The 15,794-nt window shown below is 34.1% G+C and overlaps 1 protein-coding gene across 1 annotated transcript; it reads left to right on the top strand.

The window, feature by feature from the left end:
* Positions 1 to 452: 452 nt before the first annotated feature.
* On the top strand, positions 453 to 935 carry LOC115985955. Its single transcript, XM_031108837.1, has one exon. It carries the CDS (start codon positions 453 to 455, stop codon positions 933 to 935), a length of 483 nt encoding a protein of 160 aa, XP_030964697.1.
* The last annotated feature ends 14,859 nt before the right edge of the window (positions 936 to 15,794 follow it).

Genomic DNA, 15,794 nt, shown 5'->3' with positions numbered 1-15,794 from the left:
TAGTTGATGTTGAATCAAAAAAAAAATTATCTTCGATGGTAAAATCTTAAAAAGCTCATCAAAATCCTTATCCCCTCATATTTTAAAGTCCATTAAAGATAGCTAACTTTTGTTGATAACCACGTTGATGTTGAGTAACTATTTGAACAAAAATATGTCCAACTTGTCATTTCAATTTTCTCCTTAAAAGTTAAAAGAGCAAAACACACACCAAAATATTTTGCTCTAATTAAGGTAAACCTCACAAACCGCCCCACTTAATTCGTAAAAAATAAAAAATTTAAGGTAGTTTCTAGTCAAATACTTCGCTGTTGAAAATGTGGACAGCATTTCTCTTCTAAAAATAGCCTTTTGAAAATGTTATAAACCACTTCTCAACCTTTTCATAAGTCATCTTTCATTGAACCCCAACAATAGAGAAAGCCTTGTAGTTATTAAATCTAACAAAAGCCATGGTTTTCAAGGACTACACCTTTTTCTCATATGTCTTTTTAGCGACAACTGTCATCCTCCTCACTGGCCACGCTCATGGCGCTGGCCTCTGCGACAATTCTCCTAATAAGCAAGTCTGTGATTCAATTGTCTACAATCGGACTGACGCTCGTGATGCCGTGGTTGCAGCCTGTCACAAATTGGTTTTCGAGACCAAAATTGCAAAGGGGGTGGCCCAAAAGCAACCCAATTCCACCGAAATTCACAATTGCATAACGAATTTTGACGGTTCCATTGGCTTCGCCAAAAACGCCTTAAATTCCCTCAATAACAGTCAACCCCTTTCCTCAAATACCTACCTCATTGCCGCCCGGGCCAACTACAAGTTATGCGATGACGGGTTCAAGAATTCTGGCAAAACCAATCCCATTGCCAAATCTACTAAGCTCTTACAGGACATGGCTAGCGTCGGTGGATATCTAGCAACTTTAGTTAAAACATGAATAAGAGCAGTTGAGAGAGAGACCGGTGTCCAGATCTGTGATGAGCAAAATATTTGTAACTATGTGCTGGTGCGAAGAATAAAAGCTCTTAATCTTCAATCTTTCTGATGTTGTAGTGCAAGTATGCCCTAGAAGTATTAGGGTGAAAAATTATAATATTTTTTCCCTTTATTATCTGGTGAGGTATTTGTTAAAATAACTATTGTTTTTTTTATTTGAGAAACACACACACACATATATAGGGGAAGGGGGATGAGATTAGGGGTGTCAATTCGGGTTAGCGTGTTGGGTTCGTGTCGTGTCAAGGTAGGGGTATTCGACTAAATGGCTCAACCCTAACCCGACCCATTTAATAATCGTGTCATGATTCTTCAACCCTAACCCGACCTGTTAATAAGACGGGTTGACCTGACCCAACCCATCTGACACGCTTAATAAACGAGTCGTGTTGGGTTGACACGAATGTAACACAACTCATTTCAACCTGCATAATATTAAATATAACATCCATCTAGAAATAATTTTTTTTACATCCCAAAAAGCAATGCATACACTTCAAGTCTTCAACTCACATTCAAAATAATATAGTTCAACAAAAATATAATATTCATCTAGAAAATAAGTTCTTTACACTCTAAAAGAAGTGCATACACTTCAACCCAAATTCAAAATAACTAAGTTTAACAAAAATAAAATAACATAGTTAAAATATATATATATATATATATATATAATATCCTTGGAACTCGTCAAATGCTAAGTATCAATATTTAAAGAATTTGAGTAAACAATAGACTAATCCTGACTATGACCACGATTATCATCCATAGATTCTTTGTTGATGTTCAAATTCATAACATCTTCCACAAGCTCATCCAATTTTATTTGTGCAAGTTCTATGCCAAAAAAAATAAAAAATAAAGTATTAGTAGTTCTAGGGTCTGTAAAATTTCAATTTCCAATTATATCTCTTGTAAATTTTTGTAATTACTCACTTTTCTTTTTAAATTTAAAATATATGTTGGATATAAAAGGTATTTGACAAATCTAAAATAAAATAAATATTTATTTGTTAAATGAGTTAAACGAGTTGTGTTAAGTGGGTCATTTCGGGTTGACACAAATAAATTGGCGTGTCAAACGTGTCTATTGCGTGTTATGCGGGTTGACCCACTTATGACACGTTTCTTATCGTGTCGCTTTCGAGTCGACCCATTTATGACCCAAACCCATTAAGGTCCAACCCTAACCCGAAAAAACCCGTGTCGGATTCGTGTCGTGTTCGCGGGTTGGGTCAAACATTGACACCCCTAGATGAGATAAGGGAATACACTCACATGCCAATACCAAAACTGCATATTGTTGATCTTAAGAAGTTGAAAAAATGTCTAATTTTTTTTATTTATTAATAATTAGCATTTTGTAAAAAATATTGTTAAAAAGTTTGTAACTTTAGCATTTTTCAAATATTATCCGGGTAGGGGAGGCAAAATGATAAGCTTTCCTTAAAAGATTTCATATGGGCTAGGATAACTCCAAAAAATATATATCTACTAAATTTTTTCCAAAACTTTTGGGGGTGCCAAGGCCCCCTTCGTCTCAACGTGGCTCCGCCACTGATACCTCTTACAAAAAATATTTTCTTGGATATAGTCCATAAGAAACCTACTTATATACAAAATCTAATAAAAATATAATTTGAATATATGGACATAAAAAACAAATAAAGACACAAAGAACAACGAACAATACTAGTTGCAAGTGCAAGTCAAGCCACTGAAAAAAGTAAAGCTATTTATTTTACATAATTAGAATAAGAGCAAAGCGTAGAGTTGAGAAAAACTCATGATTTCTTGTGAAAATGTCACGAACATAACATTACTCCAAAAATAATTTTGGCCCCAAAACCTAATCCTTAACCCTTAAAAAAAAAAATGAACCCAAATAACAAAAACTAAAAATAAAAATAACCCTAGACAAAAACAAATTATTAACCAAAAAGTCAATTCAAAACAAAAAATTAAAAATCCCTAATAATTCAAATTTGTAGATAGTTCAACACGTCACATAAAAATAATCTCTAATTTCATTTTTTCTTAAAAAATGGTATCAAGATAAATACCATGGTAGTGCATTATTCTTTTCAGTATTAGCAATTATATTCTCTTTGGTTTTCTAGCCAGCAATTTTGAATGCTCTTCTTACTGATTTGGCTCGCAATTGTAGCAAATCTCTCTCTCTCTCTCTCTCTCTCTCTCTCTAAAATGCAAATGCACCCTCAAAGTTTAACAGAAATTCATTTAAGTCCTTTAACTTTACTTTCATTTAATTGAGTTATCTATTGTTAGGTTCTAAAGATTTAGGATTAAATATTTAGAATTATGTTTTGTATTTGTTGGCAAACTGAGAACAAAACACGTCTAGTATATGTGTTAGGCATTGCTCAAAGGTGTATGTTTCAAGCTTCAATTTTGAGTTGGCTGCAAAAAAGAATAGTCAGAATCTACCAAGCTCAATCAATCGAAAATTAGGTTCGCCCAATCGAAAATCATAGAAATTAGATTCCGTAGAATTTTTAAATAACACCCAAGCCTGCAAAAATGTTTAGGATTTCAATCTAACTTGTCCACATATAAAAGGGAAACCCTAGCTAAGTTTTGAAGTTTTTTTTGGAAGACTTATGTGATTTATGAGTTGAATGATTTATGACTTGTCCCATTTGTTCATTTGTTTGTTCTAGTTTTGTCACAGATTACTAAAGGGGGAGATTGTTAGGACATGTGTGATTCACTTGTAAGAAACATATGTCACTATTTTCTATAATTGGCTAATCCTTTGACAAAACATATTTTACTTGTAATTGGGTAGATCTAGGATGTATTTAATACTACAAGAAACCTTGTTTCAAGCTCAAATGTTGAAGGCATGCAAGTCTGTCCAAGATTCATGTGTGAAAAGTGCTATTCATTAAAGCTCGACAGCTAGCAATCTATCGAGACTTGTAGAGCAGTTCTAGATTGTAGTTCGACAGCAGCTCGACAGATAGGGCATCCATCGAGGTGTATGAAATTCAGTTTTCTGATCTGTTTTTCATTCAATCCGTGATTGTATGTTTGGACTTTCTTCTCTCATAACCCTAGACATATAAAAAGATTATTTTAAGGGCCGTCAAAGGTGACACAAGTTGCACAAGTGTTCAGCAAAGTTTATTCATGCAAATTGTGACCGGAGACAGAATTTGCCCTAGTTCATCTTTCTTGTGAAGAAGCTGCTGTGTTTGTGCACCGTAGGGCTTTGTAACCAAGGAGCTTCTCGATATTCATCATGTGATGAACTGAAGAACTTTGCAGCCAACAACTTTCTCTAGTTGGTGATTAAAGTCATGTACTGGATCCGTGCAATTGGTTAGTCACGTACTGGAAGCCGTACATTACAAGGAGAGATTGTCACTACAAAACAAGTCCAATTAGGTATTGTGGTAAGGGTTCAACTGTACGTTGGTATAAGGTATTGGGATTCCTTTACTTGTAACCGCTTGTTGTGATAATAGTGGATTTTCGAAAGTGGTGACTTGAAAATCACCCGATGGGGTTTTTGCTGTGTAGGTTTTTCCCATTCATAAACAAATCACCGTGTCAATTTATTTGTGCTACCACATACTTTGCATGTTAATTTGATTAATTAATAAACTTGGCTAATTAATCAATTAATTTATCATAAGGGGTCAATACATTTTTGGCCTATCAAAATATAATAATAAAGGCATAAATAACCATCTTACCACTGTTACTCGCCAATCATGAACACTTGTGTGCAAATCATAAAAGTCGTGCTTAGCAAGGTGTAGCACTTGCACAGCAAGATATTTAAGGTGTTGCCGTCAAACTAAATAAAAGAAGCAAAAAGCAAAAAGAAAAACAAAGAAAAATATGCTTCAAAAGAAAAAGAAAAGGAAAAGAAATAAATTTAAAAAAATTGCATGGTTGCAAGCGTGTTTTCTAGGAGATATGAGAGTTATATGATGTAACTCTTTAAGTGATAGTCACTCTCAAACTTATGTGATTGATAATATAGAAATTGTGTTTATTTTCCATCTACATATCACCTTTTGAGTATCTCATACCCTTACTAGTCGCACACACCACAAGCAAATCTTTGTTAAACTTTGTACATGTGATTGTGTGTTAATTTTTGTGGCCATCCAAGATTTAACTTCTTGATATGTTTAATACTTTTTGGGGGTGTGAGGTAAGAAGTGTGTGATGGAATTTTTTTTGGTGTAACAAAGAAATTTTTTTTGAATGGAAAGATTTTTTTTGAAAACCTTTGGAGTAATTAACATGCATCCCATATCATAAAAATCTATTTTACAAATGGTTCTGCAAAAAATTTCCAGGTTTTTCAAAAATTTCTAATTCTTTAGGATTCGATCAATCGAACTTGTTTTCCGACCGATCAAAAAGAAAAAGAAAAAACCCAGTTTTAAGGCTTAAACTCTTGGGTTGTCTCAAATCCTTTCTCGATTCCTCTCAACCGATCGAAAATTGTATTTTTAAAACAAATAGGAATCAAATCACAGTTCTTTAGAGCTTTGTCCTCTTCTTCTTCGATTTCTCTCTCGATCCCTTCTCACTATTTTTTTTTTTTTTTGTCTTTTTCAAAGTCAAAGTCTCAAAGGTTTTCTTCCTCAACATCAAGTAAGAATCTTTTTCCCCTTCATTTTGTTTAAATTACATGCATTCATGTATTTTCATCAAACATTTTCAAATTTTTGAACTAAAGAGTTTTTAGGTTTTTTTTTTTTTTTTTTTTAATGATTTTGTGTGTTTTGATCCAATTTGTTGGATGGGTTTTTATTCATGCATCATATTAACAAGATCCTTAGGCTTTAAATTAAAAAATTTCATGATTTCTTCAGAATTTTGAAATTAGGGTTTATGTGTTCATGAGAAAATTGGGGATTTTGTTCAATTGGGCTAAATTGATTGAAATTGACTCTTAATATTGCTTAATTGGGTGATTATAACATGTTTTATACTTGTTTTCTTGTTTTTTTTTTTTTTTGTTCAATTGATCAATATAAGAGTTTTTTTAAAAAATTAGGGTTTTCAAAGTTGGGGATTTTGCTGAATTTCTAACTTTCTTGGTCAATTTTCAAAATTGAGATGAAATTGAATTGTTTTAGAGCATTAGATCATGCATCATCTATGTTGTAAAGTTATTATTTACAACTATTTTATATTGGCTTTAATTTTGTGCCAAATTTGATTGTATTTTTGTTCAATCATTTTTACCTTGTATTTTATGTGGGATTTTATTGTATGGGTTGTGTGTGAGAGAGAGTGGGAAGACTCAAGCGTCTATTGAAGACAAAGTGGATTTCGTGAGAAGTTTCGCGAGAAGCCTTCCCACAAAGTGAGCCTTGTGCAAAGCACATGATTGTTATGCGAAGAGTCATGACAGCTGGTTTTCGTGAGTATTTCGCAGGTAAGGCCTTTCTGCGAAATACTCACAAAACATTCCATTTTGCTATTTTGGCATATCTGTTAGACCATGTCTTGACCCACACTATATATACCCATATTACCCACATATTGGAAGAAGTGCTTTTTTGAGAGAAAACCCTAGATGTTACTCTTGAGAGTTAGAGATTGATATACCCACAATCCTCTACACAATCTGTTGGGAAATTTAGACTCTAGTTGATAGAATTAACAAGTTTTAGACCTAAGTTGTTAATTAAATTTATTATGAATAAAACTTGTTAAAACAAATAAACATCAATATCATGTTAAAATCATGCAACGGAAAAATAAATAAGACAAGATATGATAACCCAGGAAAACCAATGAAACAAACTAGTTTCACAATAAAAAACCTGGGGGGAAACCTTCCCGAAAACCAATCCACTATAGTAAAGAGAAGTTTCAAATCTAGTACAAAACCTTTGTCCCTAGAATCTACAATCTCTAAATATGAACTCACAGTAGAAACCTTCTACTGCTTCAGAACCTCTAAACTCTTCAATATATGAATGCCACCCTTTGATGCATAAATCCCAGTACGTGACTAACCAATTGCACGGATCCCAGTATGCAACTTAATCACCAACTAGAAGAAGATGTAGGCTGCAAAGTTCTTCACTTCATCAACAATGAAGATCAAGAAGCACTTGGTTACAAAACCCTAAGGCGCAAAGACATAGTAGTTTCTTTCAGAGAGAATAAGGCATCGGTCACCTTTTGCATATGTTCTCCTTATATTCTCTTCTGTAATGGCCTCTAAAATAAGCCTTATATAGCTCTAGGGTTGTGAGAAAAGAAACCCTACACAAACACATAAGCATGGGCCGAAAATCAGATCTGAAAAACTGAATTTCGTAAAGCTCGATAGATAAGGTGTCAAGCCAATGTTAAGAAGGTGTGAAGGAACATCTCGATCGACCCACCAGGTGTCAAGAAGCTATTGAGGAGACAAAAGATTTCTCGATCGATCGACCAGCTATCGAAAAGGTGTCAAGATTGCGATAAGAAAAAGCTTAGGAAGCTCGACAGATAGCTAGCTATCGAGGAGATGTCGAGTAGCTATCGAGTTTTAAAAACTCAGCACTTCTTCACTTGTTTCTTGGACAGACTTGATGACTTCAACACTTGATCTTGAAACACAGTTTCTTGAAGTATTAATCCACATCCTAGAGGAAACAGCATATCCTAAGCCAGTCTTATCAGAAATTGGCTTTTGAGCACTCAATACCTCATTAAGCTTTGCACTTGACATCCTCTTTATTTGAGTTCTAGCTTGACTAAGCTCAACTTCAAGATTCTTGACCTTCTCTTCTAATGATATGTTCTCCATAACAAGAGTCTCAACTAACCTTATAGTCTCATAGTTTGACTAACAGATCAGTTTTTTCAGTTTTTACCTTATTAAGCTCTTTTCTACAAAGTTGAGAAGTCTTTTTAGATTTTATAAATTCAGTGCATAGCTTATCATAGGCTTCCTGAAGGGTCATCTTCTTGGGTACTTCATCAGAAGAAGAATCCTCACTGTCACTAGCACTCTCCACAATCACCTTATCAGTTGAGACAGCAAAGGCCATAACGTGACGACATTCATCCACATACTCATCAGATGAGTCATTCTCAGTGTCACTCCAGGTAGCAACCAACCCTTTATCTTCTGACTTCTTAGTCTTTTCCTTCATAAGGTAGTTTGGGCACTCTATCCTCATATGACCAAAACCTTTGCACTCATTGCATTGGATGAGGGATTTCTCATTCTTGCCCTTCTTAGAGGATTTAGATTTCCTAGGAGGTTTGCCCTTATTCTTCTTCCTAAAATTGAAGAAGCTTGATAATCTCATCAGTTATGAAAGTTAGATCCTCATCCTCATCTTCATCTTCATCTTCATCTTCACTTTCATCTTCATCTTCAGAGTCCTCAATCTCTTCCTCTATGCCCTTAAGAGCCAAGTTTTTACTCTTTCCACCTTTTCCCATTAAGCCTAATCCCATCTCATAGGTTTGAAGGTTCCCTACAAGCTCAGTCAAAGGAATGTGATCAATGCCCTTTACTTCTTCAATGGCAGTGATCTTGGCATGGAATTTTTCAGGTAAGGACCTAAGAATTTTCCTAACAATTTTGGATTCTGTAATACATTCACCAAGGTTAAAGGCAGAATTCACAATATCCTTGAGTTTGGCATAGAACTCATCAAAGGTTTCATCCTCCTCCATCCTTATTTCTTCAAAACTACTAGTGAGTCGTTGAAGCTTCACAGTCTTTACTACCTTGGTACCTTCATAGGTGGTCTCAAGAATGGTCCATGCTTCCTTGGCAACTTTCGTTGATGATATTTTCTTGAATTCCTCATTGGTCACCACACAAAATAAAGCTTTCAAGGCCTTACTGTTGAAATTCGCCGCTATGATTGTTGCATCTTCCCAATCCACCGACGCATCCTTTGGCTTAATCTAGCCAACTTCAACAGCTTGCCAAAGCCTGCAAAAAAACTTTTATATGAACTTTCCAATATGCATAATTAGCTCCATCAAATAAAGGAGGAATCAAAAGAGATTGTCCACGATCCATGACAACAGGGGTCAAGGATTACACTCAGGAAATTTATCCAATCAGAGTGTACCTGCTTTGATACCACTTGTTGGAAAATTTAAACCCCATTTGATAGAATTAATAAGTTTTAGACCCAAGTTGTTAATTAGATTTATTATGAATAAAACTTGTTAAAACAAATAAACATCAATATCATGTCAAAATCATGCAGCGGAAAAATAAATAAGACAATATATGATAACCCAGGAAAACTAATGAAACAAACTAGTTTCACAGTAAAAAACCTAGGGGGAAACCTTCCCGAAAAGCAATCCACTATAGTAAAGAGAAGTTTCAGATCTAGTACAAAACCTTTATCCCTAGACTCTACAATCCCCGTAGATGAACTCATAGCAAAAACCTTCTACCGCTTCAGAACCTTTGAACTCTTCAGTATATGAACACCACCCTTTGATGCATGAATCTCAGTACATGACTAACCAATTGCGCAGATCCCAGTACGCGACTTAATCACCAACTAAAAGAAGATGTTGGCTTTAAAGTTCTTCACTTCATCAACAATGAAGATCAAGAAGCACTTGGTTACAAAACCCTAAGGTGCAAAGACGCAGTAGCTTCTTTCAGAGAGAATAAGGCATTGGTCACCTTTTGCATATGTTCTTCTTATATTCTCCTTATATTCTCTTCTGTGAAAGTCTCTAAAATAAGCTTTATATAGGTTTATGGTTGTGAGAAAAGAAACCCTACACAAATACATAAGCATGGACCGAAAATAAGATCTGAAAAACTGAATTTCATAAATCTCGACAGATAAGGTGTCGAACAAGTGTCGAGGAACATCTTGATTGATCCAACAGGTGTCGAGAAGCTATCGAGGAGATAGAAGATAGAAGATTTCTCGATTGATCAACCAACTATCGAGAAGGTGTCGAGATTGGGATAAGAAAAAGCTTAGGAAGCTCAATAGATAGCTAGCTATCGAGGAGGTGTCGAGCAGCTATCGAGCTTTAAAAACTCAGGACTTCTTCACTTGTTTCTTGGACAGACTTGATGACTTCAACACTTGATCTTGAAATACAGTTTCTTGAAGTATTAAACCACATCCTAGATCTACCCAAATACAAGTAAAGTGCATTTTTTCAAAAGATTAGCCAATTACATAAAATCATGACATATGTTCTTAACATGTGAACCACATATGTCCTAACACAATCCTTTGTAGTTTTCCTCAACTCCTACCTCTCCATATCCAAATCCTTGAGTGATTGATATCCTAAACACTTACCATACCCATTCTGAGTGTAAAGTGAGGTTTCAATGTTGTTGGGAAGCATTGGAAGAAACCATTTGTTTGGTGGATGCAATTGGGTTGAATTGTGTGATCCGAAGAGCTAGAAAAGACAAGGCTTCGTCAGGTCAGTTAGTAGCAAGAGCTTGGAGGGCTCAAGTACATGGGGTAGACTAGGCTTGGAGGGTCTTTTGTTATTCATGTACTCCAACTTACTCTCTAGTGGATCGATTTACTGCTTGGAGGGCAGTGGAGAGGTTTTTCGCAGAGTTCTTTGGTTTCCTCTTTGATAACACGTCTCGGTGTTATCTTGTATTTGCATCTTTCTTCCCTACTCTTTTAGCTTTCATTTTATTTTTTTTATTTGATGAAAATGGCTTAAAGTAGTTTATTGTTTGTTTGCTCGCATTTACTCTTTTTCCACACTTAGTTAAGTTAGAGTAAAATCAACCAAGCTGTAATTTTTTATTTGGGGTCTAAACAAGCTCTTTTGTTTTTACACAAATTCGAGCTTTCATATGTACTAGTGTCATGCATCATATAGTTTTTCAAAATTTTCATGTTATCCTAGTTCTAACTCTATCTGATGTAGTCTACCCTTGGTTTTTGTTTATGCTTTTTTCTAAACCTTAGACATGGCTCCTAAGGTTGGTAGGAAATTCAAAACCAAAGCAAATAGAAACCCTGCTTCTTCTTATTCTGCCTCTCCTCTGGTTGATAGGGTTAGGTTTCTTTCTGCTAAGAATAAGGAAGTTTATGAGACCTCAACCAAGTATAAGTCTATATGGGGAGAGAGAGAGATTTTTCTAGATGAGTTAGATCATTCCATACATAGGAATCTAGTGTCTAGGAATTGGGTTTCTTTGTGTGATATTTTTTATCCTTCTCCAGCTGCTTTGATTATAGAGTTTTACTCAAATTTCTCTATTTATCATGAGGATACAAGTGGTCATTATTTGACTACATGGATTAGAGGTAAAGAGTTTAGGATTACTAAATGTGTAGTCTTTGAAACTCTAGGTGTACCTTTAGTTCGTAAACCAACATATCCATACACTGAGTTTCCACCAGTAGATGATATCGTGTCTTTACTTTGTGGTAGGTCAATTTCTTGGGGATCTGAACCAAGAATAAACTCATGCGAGTTTAGTAAGCTTAACTATCTTTATTTAAGGATATCCTGCCATAATATTTTCCCTATCTCTCACGTTCATATTGTTCCTATAGATAGGTGTGCATTCCTTTATGCTCTTATCACAGATGGTTCTATGTGTTTTCCTTCCCTATTCATTCAAACTATTGTTGATATTTATAGAAGTCCAAAGCACAAATCTATTTTTTTTTTCTTGTGTATATATATAGGGTGTTGAACTTTCTAGTGTTATCAAACTTTCCTCCTTTAGAGTTAGTTCATATCACTACCCCTATAGAAGCCACTTTTCTCAAACAGCGACAGGCTCAATGAATAGTGTTGAACCAAGCACTAGGACTTCAAAGAGACCAAGAAGTGAGGCTTCTACTGCGGCTCTTACCTCAAGTGATATGCTTGCTACTGAGGAGCTACATGTGAATCCTGCTATAGCTATGGATCCTTCTGGTGATGAGGATGTTGTTGACCTTACATGTGAATCCTGTGGCTCTTCTCTCACTCTGTGCCATGATGGAGTCATTTTTTACTACTCAAGTAGCCATGATGGACAACTTATTGATAAGTTACTTATTGAGCTGGCTACCTTGAGAGCCAATTTTGCCAAGTATATATCTATGTGTTAGGCATTGATGATAGATATATTCTACAAATGTCATTGATCTTCCCCATGATTATGGTATTAGCTCCTCCTTTAATATAGAGAATCTAGTTGCTTATAAAGTCCCCACAGTGTAGTTTCATAGTTACCTTGGGAAGTTTGGTGCTACAATATATCTATCATTCTTGTCATGACATTAAGGAAATTTAATTTGTAGAATTCAAATGGAAATCCCCAAAATTATAACATGTTTGTAAAATGCTCATTAACATGAACTTGCATTTCCCCCACCCCCATTAATTATGCTACTTATTGGGCTTTAGCTCATTCCACTCTCCAACAATTTTACAGATAAATTAGCTACACTTTGGGAATGGAGCTTGTCTTCTTGGTGGAGATTGGAGTTATATGCTGAATTGGGAGACTTGCATTATTATTGGTTGGTGATTCGGTCTAGTTGTTCTAAGGAAGTAGTAGTTAAATCTATTAGAGGTTGGGCTTTCTTGAAGTTTGTTGGCCAAAGAATTTTGTTAAGGTTGTAGATTTTAGAACATTAGAGTTCTTTGTTAAATCGTTTGGTGTTTGGAATATCTGGGTAAATTTTGGATGCACATGATTTGTAGTTTGTATTGCTTGTAAATGTGTCATAGAGCTCTGACTTGTATTGTGGATAGATCAATATATTTATTTTCTTTATCAAATGGAAAAAAAAAAAAAAAAAAAAAAAAAAAAAAAAAAAAAAAAAAAAAACCCATACAGGTTCTCTTGAAGGCTCGGTTTTTCATGCTTTGGATCTTGTTGGGTTTGGGGCATGACAAGTTATGTTGCCAAACTTATATGCACAATTAAATTAGTAACTTCAGGCAAATCAGAACAAATTGCCTTAAAGTTTTGTTGAAGTTTTTAATAAGTGTTCTACAAAATTGAAAAACCTTCCAAAATTGTAGTCCTTGACATGAATAAGTACCTAAGAATTAAAAAAATAGAAACAGCTAATCTAAACCAAAATCTAGCAAGCCACTTCAAATTAGAGAAATTAAAACACATTGTTCAAGACGCATTCCCCGGCAATAGCGCCAAAAACTTGTTACGGTTAAAATAATGCAAACTAGAGTGCAAATTTTTCACAAGTAATAACATCTCAGTGAGTCAGAGATCAATCCACAAGGAATGATTGACACTAATATAAAAGCCTCTATTATTAACTAGAAAATAAAAATAGTTGTTTGTTTTTCTTCCACCCAAAGATCGAGCAAGATAATATTGAAACTACAATAGAAAATAGGAAAATAAATTTGAGAGAAATTAATGGTGAAAAACATTTAGGATTCAAAGATCTACCTAATATTTTATCGTATGAACTTGAATTATATTTTACTTAGTTAGGGTAGAGAGCCAACTTGCCTAATTGGAAGAAAAAGAAAATTACTCCAATAACATGTAAAATAGATTGAATATGAGTGATTGAGCAAATTATTCAATTGACATGTTAAAGGGGAGATTAAGTATTCAATATATTCTCAAATCATATCAAATCAAGGATTTCAAGCATTCGATATATATAAAAATAATATTAAAGCTTAAAAACTTGTTAACATGCAATGATTCCAAATAGTAAAAAAGTCTCAAAATTAAATCATCAATCTATGAAAAGCACATAGATAATCCTAAGAACACGTGCTAAAAATATTTGGTTTCACCTCTAACCCTAGCTAGTGATTTAGCCACAAATAGTTATGCAAAAGAAATCTATAAAAACAATGCTAAAAATATAAAAGAAGTAAAACAAAAATGAAAAAATGTTTTAGGGTTTTTCCTCCTCTATAACTTAAGCCTCCTCCAAAGAAAGGAGGAAATTCCACAAATGTGAATCCCTTAATTTTCAGAGTTTTTTTCACTATCAGATTCTATTAGGATTCTGTGTTGGTTTGGTGCTGAGTGCTGAGGTGTTGGCTGCTATGGTATGTGCATCGCTGTTGTGCCATTGATTGCTGTTGTGGCATTAAGGGCATTAGGTGTATTGCACCAGCATTATATATTTGTGAGTTCATGAGGCTGCATTGTGCTTGTATTGTACCTGAGTTAGTTAGCTATTGTACTTGAGTTAGTTAACTAGGATAATGAGTAGGATTGGCCAGCTGTGCAAGGTAGTTATGTAGTTGTGCTAGTACGATGGTTTTGACAGTTATGGCAGTTAGTGAGTGGTTATGCTAGTTAGTTACTCAATTGTATAAGATCTGGGAATATGGATGAAAACACATAATAGAAGATTGTTTTGGTTCTTATTCTCTTTACTCTCTCATTCCTCTTCCTCTCTTTGTTCTAAGGAGGCCTAGCTGACCTCGAATTCAGCTACAAAAACTATCAAATCCTTGCAAATTCCAGTATACGTTTGGCCTCCAAAACCATTTTTTATGACTTTGTGATAAACTACAGAGTTTTAAATTTTCAAATCTTCTTTCTGTAGCAGCAAGGATGAGGTCAATTGAACATTTTTGTAAGAATTTATGCAAAAATTATTGAGACAGTGCAGGATGTTTCCATATTAAGATTTTTTTTTTCAATTTCGGTTTGAACAAATTTGATTCTTCCCTTTTTTATTCTCATGAGTTTTTAACATATTTAATGTTTCAAAAATCAAGCCTTTATTGATCTTGACCCTTTGATTCTTTTGGTTGTATGTCTGCATGATTAGTTGACTAGTTTTAATATCATACAAGAGAAAAATACACATAATGAGTATATTTCAGAGAAATCTTTGAAACTCACATATTTACTTATAATTAAATATAAAATTGATGCAACATTATGTTTCACAACTAAGATAATAGTGAAAACTTAAGCAATAATCATAAGCTTTCTGATAAGAGAAGGAAAGAAGCTCGTGCGGGGATTGGAGAGTCTATGCTTCCTCTAAGTGGTTTAAACTCAAACCAATAAGATGTAGATATAACAATTAAATATTTTTTTAGAGTCCTATGTATTTTCAATTTATCATTTTTTTTGTCATTTTCTTCATGTAATCTAGTTGGGTGCATGTTAGATAAGTGGAACACAAATTCTCTGTGGCAATTTTTATGTTCCACTAATCATAACTTGCCATGTGGTTGATTATTCTTTTCTTCTTCTTTTTTCCATTTTTAACTTTGTATATTTTATAAAGAAAGTCAAATCAATACATTGTTGGAAATATCTCACACCAACATACATAACAAATAATGATTAATGGAGTAAAATGGAACACAAATAGTGAGACAGAAAATTTGAATTCAAAAAGAAAAAGGGTTACTGCCCATATTGTTCAAAAATAGTTGATGTTCCATCAAAAAAATTTGATCTTCGATGGTGAATCTTTAAAAATCTCATCAAAATCGTTATCCCCTCCTATTTTAAAGTCCAATACAGATAGATAACTTGTGTTGATAACAACATTGATGTTGAGTAACTGACCCAAAATATTTCTAGCTTCTCACTTTAATTTGTTCCTTAAAAAAGCTAAAAACACACCCAAAATTTTTGCTCTAGTTAAGGTAAACCTCACAAACCAACCCTTCTTATCCTCTCAATTTGCAAAAAATAAAAAGTTAAGTTGGCTTCTATACAAACACTTCGTTGTAGAAAATGTTGACATATAATTTCTCTTCTATAAATAGCCTTCTGAAAATTGTATAAATCATGTTTACATTTCTCTTCTATAAATAGCCTTTTGAAAATTGTATAAATCACTTCTCAACCATATCATAAGTCATC

The sequence above is a fragment of the Quercus lobata genome, chromosome 4 (genome assembly GCF_001633185.2).
Source record: "Quercus lobata isolate SW786 chromosome 4, ValleyOak3.0 Primary Assembly, whole genome shotgun sequence".
Lineage (NCBI taxonomy): Eukaryota > Viridiplantae > Streptophyta > Magnoliopsida > Fagales > Fagaceae > Quercus > Quercus lobata.
This window is presented reverse-complemented; position numbering and strand designations above follow the sequence as displayed.

Coding starts and splice junctions, on each gene's coding strand:
- LOC115985955 (XM_031108837.1), top strand. CDS start 453: ATGGTTTTCAAGGACTACACCTTTTTCTCATATGTCTTTTTAGCGACA.